The 23,151-nt window shown below is 35.8% G+C and overlaps 1 protein-coding gene across 1 annotated transcript; it reads right to left on the minus strand.

The window, feature by feature from the left end:
* Positions 1-410: 410 nt before the first annotated feature.
* Positions 411-21,951, minus strand: LOC134856630 (E3 ubiquitin-protein ligase RNF213-like; the record flags this gene model as incomplete). The annotated part of the gene is given in 3 exon segments (XM_063872899.1): positions 411-8,176; positions 12,170-12,295; positions 21,928-21,951. Coding segments are annotated over 3 exon segments (7,916 nt in total), but the record flags the coding sequence as incomplete, so codon positions are not given.
* Positions 21,952-23,151: the final 1,200 nt, after the last annotated feature.

The following is a 23,151-nucleotide window of genomic DNA, read 5'->3' on the forward strand; positions in this document are numbered from 1 at the left end:
CACGCTTCCAAAGCTTCTTAAGGTATTTTTTGCCCCATTCTTCTTTAATTTTGAGAGGTAAATGCCGGATCGTTTTAACTTTTTCCTCCCTTTGGTACTCAGTAACGAAATGCCACCCCTATAATCAAATAAATCAACGATTAAGCATACGCGAGTTTTGAACCTAGTGAGGAATCTACGAGTAGCGAAAGAGATTCGCAAGTGCCTTCCAAAAAACTCTTAAGCTCTCAAAACTACTTCGAAAATTAATTTTTTTTTTAATTTATATAATCCAGCGCCAAAGAAAAAAGGGCATAGCTTTTGAGGTTTTTTTTTATCAATGACTGCGGATAAAATTTTTTTAATAAAAATTTTTGAACCCTCTCTTCTCTCAGAAAAAAATTCCTTGGCGCCCCATTGTTTTAACTAACGGTGTGTCAATTTGCAGAGCCGATCTATAAGCTTGGACGAGTTCGTTGTTTTTGTTGACCAAAATGTTCACAGTGACAAGTGCACAGCAGTCGCTGACATGACGAGAAGGTAGAAAGTACTTCAATGGGGAGTGCAACTTCAGATCGTCCTTGAATTCGCATTGTATGCCTCCTGATGTCAAGGACATATGTCTTATTTTCCTATTCCATAGCCCGCAGAAAACAGAAGCCGTTTCTCTCATTTTTCTTTTAACTGGGACCGGGATTTTTCGCTGCAGCAAAAAATCTTCAAATGACTGTACGCGGTTCGCTGTATCTGGGTCGTAATACGAAATAATGCTATTGAAAAGTTCAAATAGATCAGGAATTAAGCTTAGTTGTGGTATCCATTCTTCGTTCTTGGTCCAATCTCTGAAAATGCAGCTAAGCAATTTGTATTTGTCGCCATTTGTGTTCAATTCGCTTTGAATGCCAGTCAAAGTTATTTTGGGGAGTCTTCGCCAAAAGAATTCGTTTGCCAGTACGCCAGCGTCGCTCCTATTTTCGCTGACCTCTGTCAAAACTTGGAGAAGGCTCTTTTCTTCCTTTAAATCGTTCTGCCGCATTAAATCGTTGTATGCAGCAATGACATCTGGTAATTTTTGCAGGGAAGCGTTGATAATATCTATAAATTTTATCTCCCATACCTCGCGCTGGTCTTCGTCTTCAAAAGAGCCCTGTAATGTTTTGATGGAAGAGTCCCCAACAACAGTCAGCAGAAATTTGTACACATCTTCCTCACTCCGGCTGATTGAGTTGCCAACGAACTTAACATTTGCGCGCAAGCATTTCAACTTTTCTTCGTCATTGCTACATATGTATAACACAGCGTGAATAAATAGTTGCATGACATTTCCGTTGAACTCGTTCAAGAAACTTCTGTCAAACGCTTGCCAATTATGCGGAAGTTTGTAGTCGGTGACATCCTGATCTCTGACGTCGATTGTTCCGCCTATTTTCGATCCACAGTCCGGACATTTTCCACTAGAGCTAGGGCGACCGCAATTGGCAATTGCATACACATGACCATTGGGACAAGTGTTCCAAGTGGTAAATTCTGCACTTGGCATTGCTTCTTCAACTAGCCTAACACGTCTATTCACACTATCAGGGAACGTCGGCAGATAGAGTCCTGACACTCTTCCCCGCCGCACAAGTAAGATATCTTTGAATGGTGCCATGAATCCACAGCTTTCATGGACCTCAAGAAAAGTTTGACAATAAAAGACGAACTGCCTTAGAGCATCCCCGTTCGGAGCGAGTTTATCGTTTCGATCAATTAAACTTCTACTAACGCCGCTTACTTTATTTTCAAGTACAGCTCCCTCAAAGTGTTCCATACTTTTCGGTACGCTTGGCAATGATCTGATTTCAGTCAGCAGACGGTAAACGATTAAGTTTTTAATCTGTACATCGGTAACTGTGATTAATCTTTCAATAGCTCTGTTGGCAGCGATGAACAGAGCATTGCGTATTTCGCTGAGGAGCGTTTGGTAGTTTGGTCCCAAAACTAAGAAAACATCAAAATAAAGTTGAGTTTGAGAAGATCGTAATAGTTGAGGAATCAAGGGAGCCATTTGGGGAATAGTTTTTACCTTTTGGTACATGTTCATGCCGTGGTCATGGCATATGCTTTGTATGAAGAACTTTTGAGCGCAATTGGCGCTTTCCCCGCCCCTCTTTAGAATATCCATGACTGAAGAGGGAATTGCTCCCTGGAACCGTTGTGGGTCTGTATCTGCATTCGGCCCAATAGATTTGTCGATAAACTCAAGCAACTCTACTTTCATTTTTGCGACCAATCGAATTTGACTGGCAGTAATTTCAACACTATTCGTAGTTTTTGAATCATGGAGAGCTTGGTTGCGGTAGACAAACTCGAAAACTGACAGAAGCATATCGTATGTTCGTTCTAGATCAACTTCGTTTCGGCTCCTTGTTATGATATCCTGTATAGTGTTATCCAATCTTCTACCACGATCACTCGTTGCTATGAGTGACAACAGTCTTTGTTTGGTCTGGTCTGTAACCCATGGCACATCATCTTGTTTTTTAAGGCAAAGTTCAATGTAGTTGTCAAGTGCATCTTTCTCACAGATTTCTATCACGTTTTCTTTGACAATTGCTAGAAAAGCGTTGACAATATTCAACCGAAACTGTTTCCAGATTGACTTGCGAGGCTCTGTGAGAGAGGCTAAAACATTAGTGTCATGTACCATAGGCTTTGAACATTGATGTGAAAAGAGGGCTGTTTTCATTGGCTGCGGGCAAAAGGCGCAGTTTTTGTTGCCCGTCTGTTCTTTGGCACAGTAGATTTCAATTGCTTCTGCAGATAGGCTCAGACTCAGAAGCAATTGAGCTCGGAAATAATCAGTCCCAAACACATTTTCGCTATCTGTGCTTTTGTATAGTGAATCGCAAGCAGTGCACGCATTTCTAGCGGCTATGTCGTCAAGATTGTGTGAAATTTGGGACAAGTATGTAGAAAAAATAGAAATTTTGTTCAGTCTGAATCTGAAGTTGGATCTGACTTCGTCTGACAGCTCGATCCCGGAGCACAATTTCAGTATAGACACTAAATGGTCAAGCTCCTGGATTTTTCGCCGGTCCATCTTACGGCTTACAGGTTTCAATTTTTCGGCCATTAATTCTGTCTGCTCGAGTGCAAGTTTTGCTATCATTTCAGCAAGTTCTTTGTAATTTTTGGAGCCCAGATTCTTTGATCTTTCAAAAATTATGATTTTTTGAAAAATTTGAAAATTTTTTTCAAAAATTAATGGGAAAGACTTCAGAATTGGTCTCACGTCATATAAATGTGGCGAAAGTTTCTTGAAGTGAGCAAATGAAAATGCAACGGTGGGTGTTTCAGACTGAAGTAGATAGCTACTCATTATTGATTCCAGCGATTTCTGGACAGTTTCGAGTTCAGCTTGAACACTTTTGTTACCCCACATTGTACAAAATTCATGCATGATCAAGTCGTGAACAAAGCAATCAACAGCATTTTCTGCTTTTGAAATCTGGTTCAACTCATTTGCTAATTCTGTTTCCTTATTGGTGAACATCTGTAAAAAAAATTGCCAATCATCCAAATCAGTGTCGGCATAATTTTCCAGAGAATCTACCCACACAGAACTTAACTTGTCAATTATTTCAGTACTGAACGGGAACCGAGAGGTGAATTTGAGATCTCTGACTTGTTGAGGCCTCACCAGACATATTTGTTTAGCAGAGAAAAGACGAATCCAAGCATGTTTCCGCCAGTCAGATTGGAACAAGAGCTTGATGTTGTTGTTGAAATCAATCATTCTCATGAACTCAGCTAAATGGGGCTTTACCTTGGCTTGCAACTCCTTGAATAAAACGCTCTCGATTGTTCCCGATGCGACCAAGTCTTGTAAATTGGCCGCTTTCAACTCTACCCACTTTTTAATTTCCTCGTTTTCCTCGGAAGCCTCAATGAAAGCACTAATTTTTCCCAGGAAAACAGACTCAAGACTTGCGTCCTTCTGTTCGTTCAACAATCGGTAAACATTTGTCACTTTCTGAATTCGGTCGCCGTCCGAATCGTCCCCAATGACGTCATAAATAACTTCGCGCAGCAGTTTTTTCTGCAACATACTGCATTCTCCGTTTTCGAGAACAAAAATGTCCTTCAAGGTTCGATTCTGTAACAGCGCAACTTCGGAAAGAATTTGAGGTTCTTCTCTCAGGAGCTCGTCGATGTGAAAACTCTCCCATTTTCCCATCGAGAAGCTACTGTAATCCGACTCATACCAATTCCTTGGTAGCTGAACTATGAACAATGTATACATATTAGGAATTTTGTAGTCGGCATGCAGGTTCTGAAGTTTGTATTTCGCCGATGCGATAAGAGCCACGGAGTTTTGACCGTTGGAGCACAAGACAAAGAGTATTTTTGTCAAACTAGCATACATCGGTAAAGCTGCCGTTCGATAAAAGTCTTTCACTTTTTGGCCAAACTCAATATCTGTTTTAAACAGGTTCACGTCAATCACACAATGTCTTTCTTGGGTGCTTGGTGGTTGCTCATTTAGCATCAAATTCTGGTTACAATCTTTGATGTTTGTGGCTGAGGGAATTCTACAGAAGGTTGAAATTTCGATCAATTCAGACGCTGATTTGTTTTGGTAGCACTGTCGCATTAAAAAATCAGACAAATTTTTTCGTCCTTGAGAATCATAAATTTCCATCAACTTCAGGGAGTTGAAAGACGATAATTCACAGTTGGACCTAATTATGGCATCAATCGAACAAGTTTGAACAAGCTTGAGGCTGGCTGTCTCCAGTATTTCTTCATCTGTAGGTCCAATGCTTTTCAGCTCCTCGATTTCAGCTTGTCTTTTTAGGCTAATTTCAGCTTGTATTAAAACACAAGCTGTCGTGTCTTTTTTATACCCGATAAAAGCGTCCCTGATATAAAACGAGCAAGTCTCCTTGTCCGTTCGGGGTACCTGTGAAAACTCCTGCAAATTTTCAATGAGTTTCTCTCGCAGTTTCGCTAAGTTTGAGTTCAGTACCGATTCCATGCCTAAGAAATGTTTTTCCAGTCGGTTCAAAAGTGGAATCGGGAACTGTCTGGCAGTCTTTTCCTCTTCAATCATGATGAGTCTGAATTTCTCAGAGACACTACACTTGACTCTATTGGTTCCCAAACCAAGATCAACGTACCTTTTACCTCCGTAGTAGACATAATACTGGTTCAGAGCATCGTACAAAGACTCGTAAAGAGAGCCTAAGTTCAATAGAACCACAGTGGTTCCTCTTTCCATACACACTTTGATTCGGTTGATGTTCTTGCATACCTGAATGTACTCTTGATCTCGGGGAAATGAGGATCCGAAAATTACTTCATAATCGTTCAACTTCAGAACCTCGGATACTAAATGAAGTGCTGAGAAATTCTCGGTCATTAGTAACAAGTATCGGCTTTCGTTGTTTAGTTTTCGTTCCTCGCTCGTCAATTTGGACCTCTCATCCGCTTCTCTGATGTTCTGATGAACTAACTCTAAAGTGTCGACCGCATCACTCACGCTTGTGTCTTCGAATACTCCCTTTTGCAATAATTCATCAGCAAACACTTGCACACAACGACTCCCTTTTTCTCCAAAGTTGCGTCTAATCGCACATCGTACAGTAGGCCACATAAGAGTTCTCTCTGACAGTAGAAATCTGTAGAGCAGTTTCAACAGGCCATAAAAATCTCTCAAGCCGAAATATTCGGCATTCTCATTCTGGATTTGGGAACGGTACACTTTTTGGTATGCGTCGGCCAGCGGTTGAATTAAGTTATCCAACGCTTTTCCCTCGTTTTCCACTCGACAAATGCCTCGTGCACTTTTGACCAGCTCCTCGGAATCTGGAATTGTTCGGCTGACAAAAATTCCCCGATTCATTTTGGCTGGATCAAGGGCCCAGTTGGAAATTCCGATGAAGCCCACTTTCCCCCAGTCCTGTTTCTCTGATTCTGGCTCCACGTAGCCCTCCTCTAAAAGAGGATGCAGGGTCTTCAGGGGCATCTTAGCCGAGTCCTCGGCCAAACCAATTTCGTCCAGGACTACAACACTCGTGAACTGTTGCAAGCTCTTTCCTCTCTGATACATAGCAGCCTGCCTGAAAACACTGATGATACCTTCAGCGTGCGTGTGTGGCGAGCACTGAAACGAGAGCATCTGAACGTGTTTCAAATTCCGAAAAAGCTCATTTCGCGAACTATCTCCTTGCATCGCGTCCATTACAATCGTTTTAGCCAAGGATTTGGAGCTGCCTGGTTTGCCCACCAAAAACAGAGGGATCCTCAATTCGATGCAAATTATAATCATGAAAACGTTCTCTGTTAATGCAAAGTTCTTTGCTATGTTTGCTTTTGCGTCTAAAGTGATATTCTGCATGAAAATTTGCATGCAAGTTTCTATTTCGCTCAATATAGTCATTGAACCATTTGGAAGTTTATAGCGTCCAGTGAAGCATTTTTCAATTGCCTCTCTGTAGCTCCTTCGATCATCTAACGATGAATGATAGCAGACTCCAAGTGTAAGAATCATCAACCTTGTCACTTGACTTTTCACCGCATGTCTGTTCGTATTTCGAATTAGTTCATCCATTTGCGGAAAAAGTATTATCCGTTTTGAATAGAAAAATCCTAGTACGGTCATCGCTCGCTCTATATCTCGCAAGCTCACGAACAAACATTGGTCTCGATTCCTTCGCAGATACTTCTGTGACTCCCACAATACGTTGCAGATAAAGTTAACATCCATCTGATTCAGATCGACGCCACTTGCCCTGTTTGTAACTATCTGTTTTATGTACTTGTTTTCAACTTCACTGTTCAGATGTCCGAAATCCCAGATCAATGGGCGCAAACTCGGAGGAAGAGGGTTCACCCGGTACACCAAGTGACGCATCGGGATGTCAGAGTCCAACTTGTCGCTCGTTGCGGAAGACTTGACATGATACCCGAGTCCTTGTGATTCAAGTTTTCTTATCATTTCTTCATCATGTTTTCTATATGGGTTGCAGGCAACAACGACTTTGAGTCCCGACGTCATATCTAGATTTCGGCCATTTACACTAAAATCGCAAAGGACTTCTTTGATTCCGTATATTGCGTCTGTTGTGTTTGCTTCATCAAAAAACAAAACCGTAAAAAATTCACCGCCAAATTTATTGCGATTTTCAGCGGCTAATTTTTCAGCTGCTTCTACGCTTTTCACGATGTCTAGTATCGTAGTTCCACCGTGAATTTTCACAATTTTTTTGTTTTCTGCGTTCTTTCCTCTGGCCATTATGTTGCACAGATACTCAATCAATCTAGTTTTCCCACAGCCCGTTTCACCCATGATAACCACCGGAATGTTGCATCTGAACCTCATATAAATCGCCAGCAGTTTCAGGACATTGTCCTGGGTTAGCTCATACGTTGCATCAAACTGGATCTGACTAGGTTCGAGTCCTAACACACGACACAACTTGATTTGTTTTTCTCCCAAGTCAAGCTCGTCAAAGTCTTCACTCAAGACATCCTTCCGCTTTATCATGCCCTGATCTTCTCCGCTCATCACGTTCTCAGCCAGCAATTTTTTACTCCAGCCAAGTAAATTGGAATTGTTATTCTGGACTCCTAGAAAAGTGAAAGTCATCTGGTCGGGGTTGACAATGACGTATGGCTGTGGGGAGTCTTCCCATCGTCTTCGAATCTGATGTAACTCGTAGTTGCTAGTGCTTCCATTGAGACCGAACAATGGCGAGTCGTCAGCGATGCTCAAACTTGGAAGAGCAAAATCGTTGGCCATTTCAACCAGACAGTGCTTAATAAAAAAATTCTTAATTTCTACGAACTCTTGAGTTTGCTGAAAATAATTTTTTTCGCAAGCAATGAGCTGCATGTTAAGAAACCTCGCAAAGAACGTGATTTGAGCCCAAGTCGGATTTTGGAGTCCACTGTTGCGTTTTAGAACCCGAAGGATCAAGCGGCAATCCTGTTGTTTGTTGTTAGCATTGTATTCAGTTAGGTCTCTCTTTTTATTTAAGGCCTCCAGGTAGTGAAAAGACCTCTGATAATCAGGACTTTGAACGATAATTGGATCTGGGCCAATGACTCGCTTTGAGTCAGTTTCAACCTCGTCATTTTGCAGACATTGGTTAGGAGAGAGACATATAGCACATGGTAACAGGTCACAAAGGGGTTTCCATGGTGATGATTCCTAAAAGGTAGAAGGCATGCTATTACAAAAAATGACTTTAATCTGACTAGTCATCAATTTCTCGGGACCCAAAAGAAACAAGTCGTGACGCTGTGAAACTTTAGAAATTAGGTGCGACTTTTCCCGACCAAAAAACGTTAGCCAGCGACTTTGTGCAATCCAGAGATTTCGATTCGATTGCATGTGACCCAGAAAAAATTGCACCGAAATCTCGCCGAGCAACGTAGAGCTAAAAAAAGAACTAAACTAGGAACGTAAAAAAATTGTTACTTTGAGCGACTGAGAAAATGTTATGCCTACTTTTGAATGAAAACTGAAACTCTATCGTATAGTATATAACTTAAAGTATGATAGAACAAAATCAAAAGCTAGAAAAGTTTGCACTGCAAATAATTTTCATAGGTACCTGGCAGATATGAAGTCGCAAACATTTTTTTTCAACTGGGGCAAAACAAATGTTTTGACTAGTTTTTTTATATTAGTTTGATTTTTTCGAAATGTGCATTTTTTGTACATTAATGCGCCCAAATAACTGGTTTGCCTGCGCCGGAAAAACGTATGCTCCTAATTTTTATACATGGTCTGCCCCTTTTTTACAGTACAGTTTTGAGTGTAAAACCCGTTAAAGGGGCAGTTTTTGGCGCAGAGAAACGAGAAAAACGCATAATATGACCCGTTATAATAGTAAGTTAAACCGATTTGTTACTTCAACGGGGTTGTCCCAGAGGTCGTCAGTTTTCAGTGATGTTGATTTCGCTAGATACTTCAAGACGTCTGTATGTCAGGCGGACTACCGTTACACTTGCGGTTTTCTTTTTTTGTTGTTTTAGTCCAATCTTGGCATAACTAATTAGTTTTGTGCTATAATCAATACAAGGTTACAACGTGAGTTTCTGGGAAAGCTGTTTTCTTCTGAAACTGTTTCTAAGTTTGAGAGCCCATTAGCTTTGTGGGGTTTAGGTACCGTAGTTTTTCACCTTCTTTGAGCGTTTTGTCTTAAGTGTAACTTTGTAATAATCTGGTTTAAAGCGATCATTTTTGTGAGGATGTTTTTGTTGCTGCCAGTAATTTTGGTAAATAATGTTTGCATCAGTCTCTTCATTGATTTATGCTTTGTTTTGAACAGTTCACCTTGTTCTTATGGATAGCAGCCGCTTAGAATTTTTTTGCTTTACATTTCACGTGTTGTGCTCTTTGGTGAGTATATTGACTGTTAGTATCTTTACTGTTAGATTTTTTTTAAAAAATAAAATTTTCTAAGGTCGGCTAAATCGACTTACTAGTATTGGCACGATTGCCTGATGATCAGAGCCAAGGCAAGGCTCTGAGACCCAGCTAATACCCAACTTCCTTTCTTCAACATTGAAAGTTGTCGATTTCATCTTTTCATGCAGTTATTTATAATAACCAGTAAAACCCAACTGAGCCCGAGAATCACCACGCTCTATCCAACTCGAATTTCGATAGTGAAAATTAAAACAGTCCAAACTTCAGTTGTTTAGTTCTCATATGCCTGAATTCGGTTTCAAAATTTTAATCATACACAACCTCGTTACACATTTTATACACATCACAATAAAATTTCAAATTTCTGAACTCAAGACATAAGTATGAAACTCAACCGTACAAAGCAAATAAAGATACCTTAAGCTCGTTATTGCTCCGACTTTCGAGGAAAACGGAAAATTCAAGCTCGGTATGGTTTTTTTTCAGTCAATTTTCGCCGATCGAAAAATAAGTTTTGACAAAAAAATACCCCATTGAAGATTTGTAAAGTTCTTGGGGTTGCCAATTCTGCAAAATGCCAAATTGACCATGTTCTGGACTAAATTATGCGCGCTTTGAAATATTTATTCATATTGCTGAGAGCGTAACACGAATTTTTTATGCTTGACGAATTATTCCGTACAACAAAACTGATCCAAATTGAATTGAGGCTAGCTAATAGCTCGTTTTAATTTTCTACGACTCGAAATTTTACACTTTGGTTTTGTCCAAAATTTACAGGTTTTCAAAATTTTGTTTTCCTAAAAACTATTCGATATGAAATAAGGGACAGTCGGAACATTCAGGGCTTTGCCCCGATAAACGAGCAGTCTTGTACTAGTCATAAATTGCTTCACAACTGGAACCGAACGGCAATCCAAAGTCTGGGAGTGAAATAGGTTTATGGTACAATTTCAGGAATTTTTGATAATCCTTCAAACTAGTTTCACTTTCTATACAACAACTAAACATATGCTATGATTTATAAATTATTCGGTTTAAAAACATAATTTATCTTATAACGAGCAAACAATAGCATAAATAATAGCATAAATAAAATAGCTATAATTAATAGCAAATTTATCTTGCTTTTGCTCACAGATCGAATTTTACTCTTAGATCATGGTTGACAATTTTACGGCAAACTTCGATTTGAGTTGTGTTTTTGTTATCATGATAACAGAACGGTATAAAAATTGGATAGTTACCTTTTTTAACCATTTTGATACCAATTGTTTCTTGTTGTTCAAAGCTCCCTTTTTAACGATTTGAGACAACTTTTTTGTTTTCTGCGTTCTCTCCTCTGCCATTATGTTTTGCTTTACATTTCACGTGTTGTGCTCTTTGGCTATTAGTATCTTTACTGTTAGCTTTTTTAAAAATAAATAAAATTTTCTAAGGCCGGCTAAATCCACTTACTAGTATTGGCACGATTGCCTGATGATCAGATCCAAGGCAAGGCTCTGAGACCCAGCTAATACCCAACAACTTTCTTTCTTCAACATTGAAAATTGTCGATTTCATCTTTTTATGCAGTTATTTATAATAACCAGTGAAACCCAACTGAGTCCCAGAATCACCACGCTCTATCCAACTCGAACTTCGATTGTGAAAAAAATAGTCCAAACTTCAGTTGTTTAGTTCTCATATGCGTGATTTTGGTTTCAAAATTCTAATCATACACAACCTCGTTCGCAAATAAAATTTCAAATTTCTCAGCTCAAGACTTAAGTATGAAACTCAATCGTACAAAGCAAAGAAAAATACCTTAAGCTCGTTATTGCTCCGACTTCCGAAGAAAACTGAATATTTATGCTCGGTGTGGTTTTTTTATTCAATTTTCGCCGATCGAAAGATAGTTTTCGACAAAAAATACCCCATTGAAGATTTGTGGGGGTTGCCAATTTTGCAAATTGCCAAATTGACCATGTTCTGGACTAAATTATGCGCTCTTTGAAGTATTTATTCATATTACTGAGAGCGTAGCACGAATTTTTTATGCATGACGAATTATTCCGTACAACAAAATTGTTCCAGAATGAATTGAGGCTAGCTAATTGGTCGTTTTAATTTCGTACGACTCAAAATTTTACACTTTGATTTTGTCCAAAATTTACATGTTTTCAATATTTTCTTTTCCTAAAAACTATTCGATATGATTTAAGGGACAGTCGGAATATTCAGGGCTTTGCCCTGATAACCGAGCAGTCTTGTACTAGTCATAAATTGCTTCACAACTGGAACCGAACAGCAATCCGAAGTCTCGGAGTGAAATAGGTTTATGGTACAGTTTCAGGAATTTTTGATAATCCTTCAATTTAGTTTCAGTTTTTATACAACAACTAAACGTATGCTACGAATTCTAAACTATTCGGTTTAAAATCATAATTTATCTTATAGCGAGCGAACAATAGCGTAAATAATAGCATAAATAAAATAGCTATAATTAATAGCAAGTTTATCTTGCTTTTGCTCAATGATCGAACTTTTACACTTGGATCATGGTTTACAATTTTACGGCAAGCTTTGATTTGAGTGGGGTTTTTGTTATCATGATAACGGAACGGAAAAACCGCTCAAACCGCTCATATCTTGAGCGGTTTTTGAGCGGGATCTCGACCCGGTAGACGCAGAGTGACCAAAAACTGACCGAATCAATTATAATAAAATTATCTGATTAGCTGGTTTTCTACTTCTTGTAAGAAATGAAATTTGATAAAACCTTACTTGAGGTGCCAGTATTTCGATGGCGAGAAAGACTTTATCTCCGAGTAGAAACACTTCTCCTCTTTTATCAGTGAGACCACGCAACACGCACAACTTGAACAGAAGTTCATCCACACTCTCCAAAACCTGAAGAACAAAAAGATAAAAAATAACCTGACTAAGAAGAACTAAAGCCCTTGAGTCGCAAATACGGTGCTTCAAACAGGCTAGGGAATGTTAAAATTGTTTCCTAAAACATATAAAAAAGACAAAATTTAGAAAAAACTTTGAAATAGACTGGGGTTCTTTCAAGGTTCTCCATAGTGTTCTTTTCAAACCTAAATGGCCGAAGATCCAATGCTATTGCGCTTTAAACTACCATTACAGCACCGCAACAGAAAGCTGAAGTTTCAAAGTTCGTGATTATATATTGAAATTTTTTTTTGAAAACCTCTGATAAAAGCCCGTCAAATTCCGACATTTCAGGACGCATAGATGGAAGCGATATCTAAAAGCCCACGAAGTAACTTGACGTAACCCTGTCATTGGGTGCAGAATTTGAAAAATTTAGAAATATAATTTTTGAATCTGCGAAAAAATTGTGTTGAAAATATTTGAAAAGTCAATTATCAAAAAAAAAAAATCAATTCTCGAAAATTAAAGAGATTTCAACAGTCAAATTTGGAGGCAAGACTTGCAACCCCCGACAGTACCCTGACATCACCCCACTATTGTGTAAGATTAGTTATTTGAAAAACCTTTGAAATCTAAAATTTCTGAAACTTTTTGGAAAATCACAAAAACCGTCATATTGAGTTTATGTCCGGGTTGGCTCACTCAGAGTAAATTCAGATAAGGTACATGGTCTGTTAGTCGCGCTATCTTTTTTTTCGGCCGGATAGATTCGTGCAACTTCGTAGTCTAATACCGATCTTAATCTTACTCTAATATGTCCTAGTCTCAATAGATCTAGTGTATATTGGTATTTGCGAGAAAAGATAACCAGAACTGTTCCAGAGAAGAGCAACTGTTTGCTAATTTTTTAAATTCTGTTCTGTTGCTGAAACTATGGATATTTCCTTTGGTGTGAGAATGTAAAATGTTAGTTCAAAGAAAATGAATTTATTAGAAAATGGTCCACAAGCTTTAGTGTTTGATAATGCGTGATCAATGATTTGTTCGAAATTTTGTTTGTGCTGTCAGGATTAAAAATATAATCTGATTTGATGAAGAATTTTTCAGTTAGTTGCGGGTTGTTCATGATAGGCAGTTCATGTAAATGTCGTCATTGGATGAGTCTTGCATATATCAAATGTCATTGTGGTCGTAGTGGTTAACAGAATATCAATTAGTTTTTTGTGCATTGAATCGGTTTAGTGATTGAATTAAGCCGATGGTGGCAAATTGATTTCGATGAAGTGCGGTAGTGAGTTCTCGAATGATAGAGTCACACATGTCGTTGTCATCGGGGTTGTTTCTTACGGGTACTTTAAATGAATTAGCAAGTTATAGTAGGAAATCTATGAAACTGTTAGGAGTAGGGAATGTTCATCTACATATTGTGCGTGTTGGACTTCGTTTTCTCCATTTTATTAGGTTTATTGAGGGAAGAATGGAAGGTTTTGTACTTAGAAGTCAGGTTTATCTTAAATGGAGAAAAAGCTGCAGGTCCTATGGATATACCATAGAATAGTCTATTGGAACATATAAAAAAGACCAAAATTAGAAAAAACTTTGAAATAGACTGGGGTTCTTTCAAGGTTCTCCATAGTGTTCTTTTCAAACCTAAATGGCCGAAGATCCAATGCTATTGCGCTTTTAACTACCACCACAGCACCGCAACAGAAAGCTGAAGTTTCAAAGTTCGTGATAATATATTGAAATTTTTTTTTGAAAACCTCTGATAAAAGCCCGTCAAATTCCGACATTTCAGGACGCATAGATGGAAGCGATATCTAAAAGCCCACGAAGTAACTTGACGTAACCCTGTCATTGGGTGCAGAATTTGAAAAATTTAGAAATATAATTTTTGAATCTGCGAAAAAATTGTGTTGAAAATATTTGAAAAGTCAATTATCAAAAAAAAAAAATCAATTCTCGAAAATTAAAGAGATTTCAACAGTCAAACTTGGAGGCAAGACTTGCAACCCCCGACAGTACCCTGACGTCACCCCACTATTGTGTAAGATTAGTTATTTGAAAAACCTTTGAAATCTAAAATTTCTGAAACTTTTTGGAAAATCACAAAAACCGTCATATTGAGTTTATGTCCGGGTTGGCTCACTCAGAGAGTAACTTCAGATAAGGTATATGGTCTGTTAGTTGCGCTATCTTTTTTTTCGGCCGGATAGATTCGTGTAACTTCGTAGTGTAATACCAATCTTAATCTTACTCTTATATGTCCTAGTCTCAATAGACTAGTGTATTTTGGTATTTGCGAGAATAGATAACAAGAACTGTTCCAGAGAAGAGCAACTGTTTGCTAATTTTTAAAATTCTGTTCTGTTGCTGAAACTATGGATATTTCCTTTGGTGTGAGAATGTAAAATGTTAATTCAAAGAAAATGAATTTATTAGAAAATGGTCCACAAGCTTTAGTGTTTGATAATGCGTGATCAATGATGTGGTCGACTTTTTGTTTGTGCTGTCAGGATTAAAAATATAATCTGATTTGATGAAGAATTTTTCAGTTAGTTGTGGGTTGTTCATGTTAGGCAGTTCATGTAAATGTCGTCGTTGGGTGAGTCTTGCATATATCAAATGTCATTGTGGTCGTAGTGGTTAACAGAATATCAATTAGTTTTTTGTGCATTGAATCGGTTTAGTGATTGAATTAAGCCGATGGTGGCAAATTGATTTCGGTGAAGTGCGGTAGTGAGTTCTTGAATGATAGAGTCACACATGTCGTTGTCATCGGGGTTGTTTCTTACGGGTACTTTTAATGAATTAGTGAAGCTATAGTAGGAATTCTATGAAACTGTTAGGGGTAGGGAATGTTCAGCTACATATTCTGCGTGTTGGGCTTCGTTTTCTCCATTTTAATAGATACATTGAGGGAAGAATGGAAGGTTTTGTACTTAAAAGTCTGGTTTATCTTAAATGGAGAAAAAGCTGCAGGTTCTATGGATATATCATAGAAAAGTCTATTGAATTCGCATTGTTGATCTCCAATAACGAATTGTGTTAATCAACGTGATTGTTCCTCTAATGGCGTTTGATTGTAAGCACTATTCATAAAGGCGGTGGGTATGATAGTGTACGTTTTTTTTGTAAGTCCTACTTAATTTGATTCTATGGGCCAATTTCATTTTGATTCATCAAATAGAGAGTTTAAATATCGTCTAAAACAATTTGAAGCGATTATTCTTCTGCGAGAATCAATACTGAAGTGTAGTTGTGAATTTAGTTTTCCAATACCAAGTTTTGATGAGGCATAATTCAAGAGACAATTCAATAATAATTCTGCTGACTGTTCAAATTCTTGCTGAATAATTGAGAATGTTGAAATTTAACATGGTCAGAATATGTTGTTGTTCATCTAAACACTTTGAGATTTGGATTGTTGGTCTAAAATAGGGTTTTTGATTAAATATTCTGTATTTCTTTTTGAATCAGTTGCAATATTACTATTAGATAATTCTTCATTAAGATTTGTTAATTGACAAATATCTTGTAAATTTAAAACATTTTTCACTTTGCATGCTCTTTCTTGTGTTGGTTAAATCCAAAAAGTCCTCAGTGAAGTGTAATTTTGTATGGTGAGTTAATGTATACTTGTAATGCTTTTGTATCTGTGTTTGTAATTTTAGCGTATTTGATAGATGAAATTGTTACTCTTAATGATTTATGGATTGGTTTCAATTCAAAATCAGACATATACAGTTTCTGTGTATTTTGCTCGTTGTTCAATTGATGAATTTGGTTGATAGAAAAGTCGTATGTACGTCCAGTTAGTGGTTTTAATTGTTTACTGTGCTGATTATACATAGGGTACATCTTTGAAAAAACTGAGGGTTGTTTAATTAATCATTGGAAAAATGTTAGGTTTGTATTTTTGAGTTTTGTATAATTGTCTTTTTGATTTGCAATTCACTGCGATTTGCAAGATGCTTATACTTGGGAAATTTTTAGTAAAAAATTTTATTCTAATTTTTATTATAAATTATGTTGTGTTTAAAATCTGTTATGTTGATTAATTGTTTGAAAAGTTTCAGTGAAGTTTTATTTTGTTCCAGTGTTCAAGTTTTTGAAAGTAGTGATTCAATCTTTCGATAGTTTGTTAAACTTGTACTTGCGCAGTGGCTAGTTTACTGAAACTTTGTGAAGGGGAAAGTTTTAGGGGTAGATTGCGAGTTTCATTCCATGTAGGGATGCTAATGATATCTGATGCTGCGCCGGAGTCGATTAGGAAACCTATTTCAAGATCTGCTTTTTGAATTATTTTTTGGGCTTTATAAAGAGATTGGAATTGTGTAAATTGTTTCTTTAGGCTTTGACACTTTGTTTGTTGTACTCTGGTATATGTTAATCATACTTGAATTATTTTCAATTATTTGTGGAGTGTAGTTTGTTTTATCTTGATTGTTGCATAATTCTTGAAGATATAATTTAGTGTGATCATTTTGTTGAACATTTGATTTAATTGGTGTTCCGTACTCATGTTCTATGCTAAGCATGTTAATAATTAATATGTTTTCTGTTTCATTTTTGTCATCTGTATTTTTACAGTGTATGTGGTTCAATTACAGTTCTGAAGTTTCTGTAGTGTCCCTACCTGGAGTGTCTGGGCTTGTTCAATTTGTAGATTGTACTTGATTGAATTGTATTTGATGGTTTGGTGTACTTTTTCTGTAGTTTTGATTTCGTTTGCTTAAATATTGTGAGTTCTTTTGATACGGTGAAAGAGAATAATTCTGTTTTTATAATTGTTGTTTCTATTACTAGTGTCATCACGTGATCTAGCTTATAATCATTTTTATATGGCTTAATGTTAAAAAGATTTTGTGATCTAATATTAGAGTGATTCCTATTACGATCGATTGAATTGTGTCGATTCCGGTTGTGTGAATAATTTGTTGAGCTTTCATTGAAAAAATTTTTGTTCTGAGGAATTGAATATGAGCGACTTCTTTTATAGTCTGAGCGATTACTTTTACTCGAGTTTGATCTAGAAGAAATATTTATATACTGACTATTTTCACTATACGATCTATTATGTCTGTTTTGTGATTAGTTTTTATAAATTTCGTCGATCTGGTGATATTCCGCAAAATTTATTGAAGTCAGAGGGTTTGATTTTAATCTGTTACTACTATTGCTACTTGGGAGTGATTTTGCTGAGCTATTATTAAAATGAATGTTTTTATTTGGTGTATTTTGAATTGTTTTCAAGTCTTGATAAAAAATTTTGTTTGGTTCTTTGTATTTTGGTGTTGATTTTAAATTGTTTTGTTGTTTTTGTCTGCATTCGGCAATGATATGCCCATATCTGCGACAATAGTTATACCACTTTTCGAATAAAAGTTTGCCATTAAAATTGTTTTTTTTTCATAGATTTTTAGGAAATGAGTATTTTTTTTGCTAATTCATTGTCAGATTCTTGAATATTGTTAATATGTGAAGATGTTGTTTGGATATCATATATATATTGTAGCTTTATATTTTCTGTTTCCTCTAACTTCATTTTGATTTCAGCTTGTTCTAAATTGTCTTCTAAGTTTTGGATATCTATATCGGGTTCATAGATTGGTGATGGTCGTGATGCTCTATTTTCTTGCAGTTTTTTTAATTGTATTGTCAAAGTCATCATGAGAATTTCTGTCATTTTTGAAATTTTATAATCATGTAAATTGAGAGAAATTTTTTTTCATGCTAATTTGTTTTTTTTTGTTTCATTAGGGAGTCTACGGATTAGGGAATTGTTGCTTTGGATTTTTGGTGTTGTTCCTTTTTTTCGGAGTCTAAAACTTGTGAAAACTTTTGTGTGAATCTTTTCCAATCTGATTTAACTTCTATAGATAGAACTGAAAACCATTTTCGAGCTGCACAATCGAGTGTCGTTTGGGTTAAAGCTGTACGTCTATGTACCCAATTTTTCTGAAGTGGTGTGTTCATTGGTTCTGGAACTATGTTTAAAATTAGGTATGCTGTAACCTCATATAGGTAGCTTTTTACTGAGATTACCATGAGTGATTCAATAAATTTTATGCACGATCCACCCATAAGGTCTGGGTTCAGTGTCTTCTGGATTGATTCTGTTGTGTTTGGTATATGTAACATTTGTGAGTTGCTTTTTTTGTAATTTCATATTGCTGTAAGTAACAAAGTAACGGGGTTTCGTTTCTAACTGATTCGGTTTGGTAACCTTGAATATTTGTATAGTTTTGTGGTTCTATCTTATTACTAGGCTGTGCAAAATTTTGTCTTTGAAAAGATTGGTGTTAGAATTGTCGTAATTGTTGAGAGTTCTTAAGTGGTTCGAAAAAATCAGGTTGAAAAAATCATCTGGTTGAATTTTTTTTTAGTGATTTTTTCTATGATTAATATTATAATGTTGTGGGTTATGATTGAAAGAATCTTTGTCTTCAGAATAGGGTTGGCTTCTTGTGAATTGCCTGTTTGTTGGGTTTTTATTTTGTTGAAAGACTGGATAATTTTCAGTGCTGTCTGTCGTTTTTTCATTTATCATTGAAAAACACTGGTTGAAGCACTGGTTTTGGTACCTGTTGGGTATAGTTATGTTTTTGCGATTGGTTTTGTGTTGGATAGAGTGGTCTTGCTATTGGGTTGCTAGAGTTTTTATTTGTGAAAATATCATAACTATGCCAAGCAAAGTTATTGACGTTTGCGTGTTTTGTTTCAAGGTTGTCGTATTTTAATTATTGGTCTATTTGTTTGGTTATCCTTATGCAGGTTTTTGAGAAAGAAGGATGGAACAACTGTTGATTGTACTATAGTTTGTGGTAAAGCAGTATCGATTTTATTATGTGATGTTGTAACTGTTGGATGAAGAGGATAAATGTTTTGTTGTGTTGTTGTAGGTAATGCTTCAACTATTTCGTGGCTCATAAAGTGTGATTGAGTTTAAATATCTTGTTTTGTTAAGTTTGTAGTTCTGTTGAGGGCTTATTCTGTGTTTATGATTGTTGTATTAAACTATTGTTGATTATTCTATCATAAATCATTGCATAATAATTTAAGAGTGTAGTGTCGGTTGTGAGTGAAGTTTCCTTAGAAAAAATCTCTGTGCTCGGAAATATTGGCCTTTGCTTCACTCGAATTATCAGTTGGGATGTTATGAAATAACACAGGACACTATTCAGGGTCCATGGCCATACACAATCTATTTCGTCTGCTGATATTTTTTTCATCGTTTGTTTGTGGTCGAAAACTTTTCTTGCTGTGAGAATGTTAAATGTTAGTTCAAAGAAAATGAATTTATTAGAAAATTGTCCACAAGATTTAGTGTTTGTTAATGCGTGATCAATGACGTGGTCGAATTTTTATTTGTGCTGTCAGGATCAAAGGATTAAAAATATAATCTGATTTGATGAAGAATTTTTCAGTTAGTTGGGGGTTTTTCATCTTAGGCAGTTCATGTAAATGTCGTCATTGGGTGAGTCTTGCATATATCAAATGTCATTGTGGTCGTAGTGGTTAACAGAATATCAATTAGTTTTTTGTGCATTGAATCGGTTTAGTGATTGAATTAAGCCGATGGTGGCAAATTGATTTCGGTGAAGTGCGGTAGTGAGTTCTTGAATGATAGATTCACACATGTCGTTGTCATTGGGGTTGTTTCTTACGGGTACTTTTAATGAATTAGTGAAGTTATAGTAGGAAATCTATGAAACTGTTAGGGGTAGGGAAAGTTCATCTACATTTTGTGCGTGTTGGGCTGCGTTTTCTTCATTTTAATAGGTTAGTGAGGAAAGAATGGAAGCTTATGTACTTAAAAAGCTTATCTTAAATGGAGAAAAAGCTGCAGGTCCTATGGAAAAGTCCATTGAAAAGTCTATTGAATTCGTATTGTTGATCTTCAATAACAAATTGTGTTAGTCAACGTGATTGTTGCTCTAATGGCGTTTGATTGTAAGCACCATTCACATTCATATAGGTGGTGGTATGATAGTGTACGTTTTTTGTAAGTCCTACCTGTTTTGATTCTGTGGTCCAATTTTCTTTTGATTCATTAATTAGAGAGTTTAAATATCGTCTAAAACGATTTAAAGTGATTAATCTTCAGCGAGAATAAATACTGGATATATAATTGTGTTTGTTTTAGGTTTTTGTTTTTTGATTACTGATGAGATAATTGCATTCTGTTCGAGAATGTCTAGATATGTGTTTATTTTGTCTTGCAATTGCATTGAAATTTTTTTATGCATTGTTTTCTTTTTGAAGTATATTGGTGAATTTATTTTTCCAATACCAAGTTTTGATGAGGCATAATTCAAGAGACAATTCAATAATAATTCTGCTGACTGTTCAAAATCTTGCTGAATAATTGAGAATGTTGAATTTTAACATGGTCAGAATATGTTGTTGTTCATCTAAACACTTTGAGATTTGGATTGTTGGTCTAAAATAGGGTTTTTGATTAAATATTCTGTATTTCTTTTTGAATCAGTTGCAATATTACTATTAGATAATTCTTCATTAAGATTTGTTAATTGACAAATATCTTGTAAATTTAAAACGTTTTTTACTTTGCATGCTCTTTCTTGCTTTGGTTAAATCCGAAAAACCCTCAGTGAAGTGTAATTTTGCATGGTGAGTTATTGTATACTTGTAATGCTTTTGTATCTGTGTTTGTAATTTTAGCGTATTTGATAGATGAAATCGTTACTCTAAATGATTTATGGATTGGTTTGAATTCAAAATCAGACATATACAGTTTCTGTGTATTTTGCTCGTTGTTCAATTGATGAATTTGGTTGATAGAAAAGTCGTATGTACGTCCAGTTAGTGGTTTTAAATGTTTTCTGTGCTGATTATACATAGGGTACATCTTTGAAAAAACTGAGGGTTGTTTATTTAATCATTGGAAAAATGTTAGGTTTGTATTATTGAGTTTTTTATAATTGTCTTTTTGATTTGCAATTCACTGTTTAAGATGGTTATACTTGAGAAATATTTAGTAATAAATTTTATTCAAGTTTTGTTTTGTTTAATATCTGTTATGTTGAGTGTTTTTTTGAAAGGTTGATAGGTTTCAGTAAAGTTTTATTTTGTTCCAGTGTTCAAGTTTTTGAAAGTAGTGATTCAATCTTTCGATAGTTTGTTAAACTTGTACTTGTGCAGTGGCTAGTTTACTGAAACTTTGTGAGGAGGGGAAAGTTTTAGGGGTAGATTGCGAGTTTCATTCCATGTAGGGATGCTAATGATATCTGATGCTGCGCCGGAGTCGATTAGGAAACCTATTTCAAGATCTGCTTTTTGAACTATTTTTTGGGCTTTATAAAGAGATTGGAATTGTGTAAATTGTTTCTTTAGGCTTTGACACTTTGTTTGTTGTACTCTGGTATATGTTAATCATACTTGAATTATTTTCAATTATTTGTGGAGTGTAGTTTGTTTTATCTTGATTGTTGCATAATTCTTGAAGATATAATTTAGTGTGATCATTTTGTTGAAAATTTGATTCAATTGGTGTTCCGTACTCATGTTCTATGCTAAGCATGTTAATAATTATAATGTTTTCTGTTTCATTTTGTCATCTGTGCTTTTACAGTGTATGTGGTTTAGTTACAGTTCTGAAGATTCTGTAGTGTGCCTACCTGGAGTGTCTGGGCTTGTTTCATTTGTAGATTGTACTTGATTGATTTGTATTTGATGGTTTGATGTACTTTTCTGTAGTTTTGATTTTGTTTGCTTAAATATTGTGAGTTCTTTTGATACTGTGAATGAGAATAATTCTGTTTTTTTTTAATTGTTGTTTCTATTACTAGAGTCATCAAGTGATCTAATTTATAACTAATTTAAATGGCTTAATGTTAAAATGATTTTGTGATCTAATATTAGAGTGATTCCTATTACGATCGATTGAATTGATTCGATTCCGGTTGTGTGAAGAATTTGTTGAGCTTTCATTGGAAAAGTTTCTCTTCTGAGGAATTGAATATAAGCGACTTCTTTTATTGTCTGAGCGATTACTTTTACTCGAGTTTGATCTAGAATAAATATTTATATACTGACTATTTTCACTATTCGATCTACTATGTCTGTGTTGTGATTAATTTTCATATATTTCGTCGATCTGGTGATAATCCGCAAAATTATTGAAATCAGAGGGCTTGATTTTAATCTGTTACTACTATTGCTACTGGGGAGTGGTTTTCCTGAGCTATTATTAATTTGTTTGTTTATATTTGGTGTATTTTGAATTGTTTTCATGTCTTGATAAAAAATTTTTTTTTTGGTTATTTATATTTTGGTGTTCATTCTAAATTATCCTGTTATTTTCGTCTGCATTCGGCAAGGATATGCCCATATCTGCGACAATAGTTATACCTCTTTTCGAATAAAAATTTGCCATTAAAATTTGTTTTTTTTTCGTAGATTTTTAGGAATTGATTGTTTTTTTTGCTAATTCATTGTCAGATTCTTGAATATTGTTAATTTGTGAAGATGTTGTTTGAATATCATATACATATTGTAGCTTTACCTTTTCTGTTTCCTCTAAGTTCATTTTGATTTCAGCTGGTTCTAAATTGTCTTCTGAGTTTCGGAAATCTTTATTGGGTTCTTAGATTGGTGATGGTCGTGATGCTCTCTTTTTTTGCAGTTTTTTTCAATTGTATTGTCAAAGTCATCATTAGAATTTCTGTCATTTTTGTAATTTCGTAATCATGTGTATTGAAAGAAATTTTTTTTTGTGCTAGAGTTTCGATTTTTACGGCCAGTTGTTTTTTTGTTTCATTAAGGAGTCTACGGATTAGGGAACTGTTGCATAGAATTTTTGGTGTTGTTAATTTTTTTTTTCGGAGTCAAAAATTTGTGAA

Source organism: Symsagittifera roscoffensis, unplaced genomic scaffold (assembly GCF_963678635.1).
Source record: "Symsagittifera roscoffensis unplaced genomic scaffold, txSymRosc1.1 SCAFFOLD_120, whole genome shotgun sequence".
Classification (NCBI taxonomy): Eukaryota; Metazoa; Xenacoelomorpha; order Acoela; family Convolutidae; genus Symsagittifera; species Symsagittifera roscoffensis.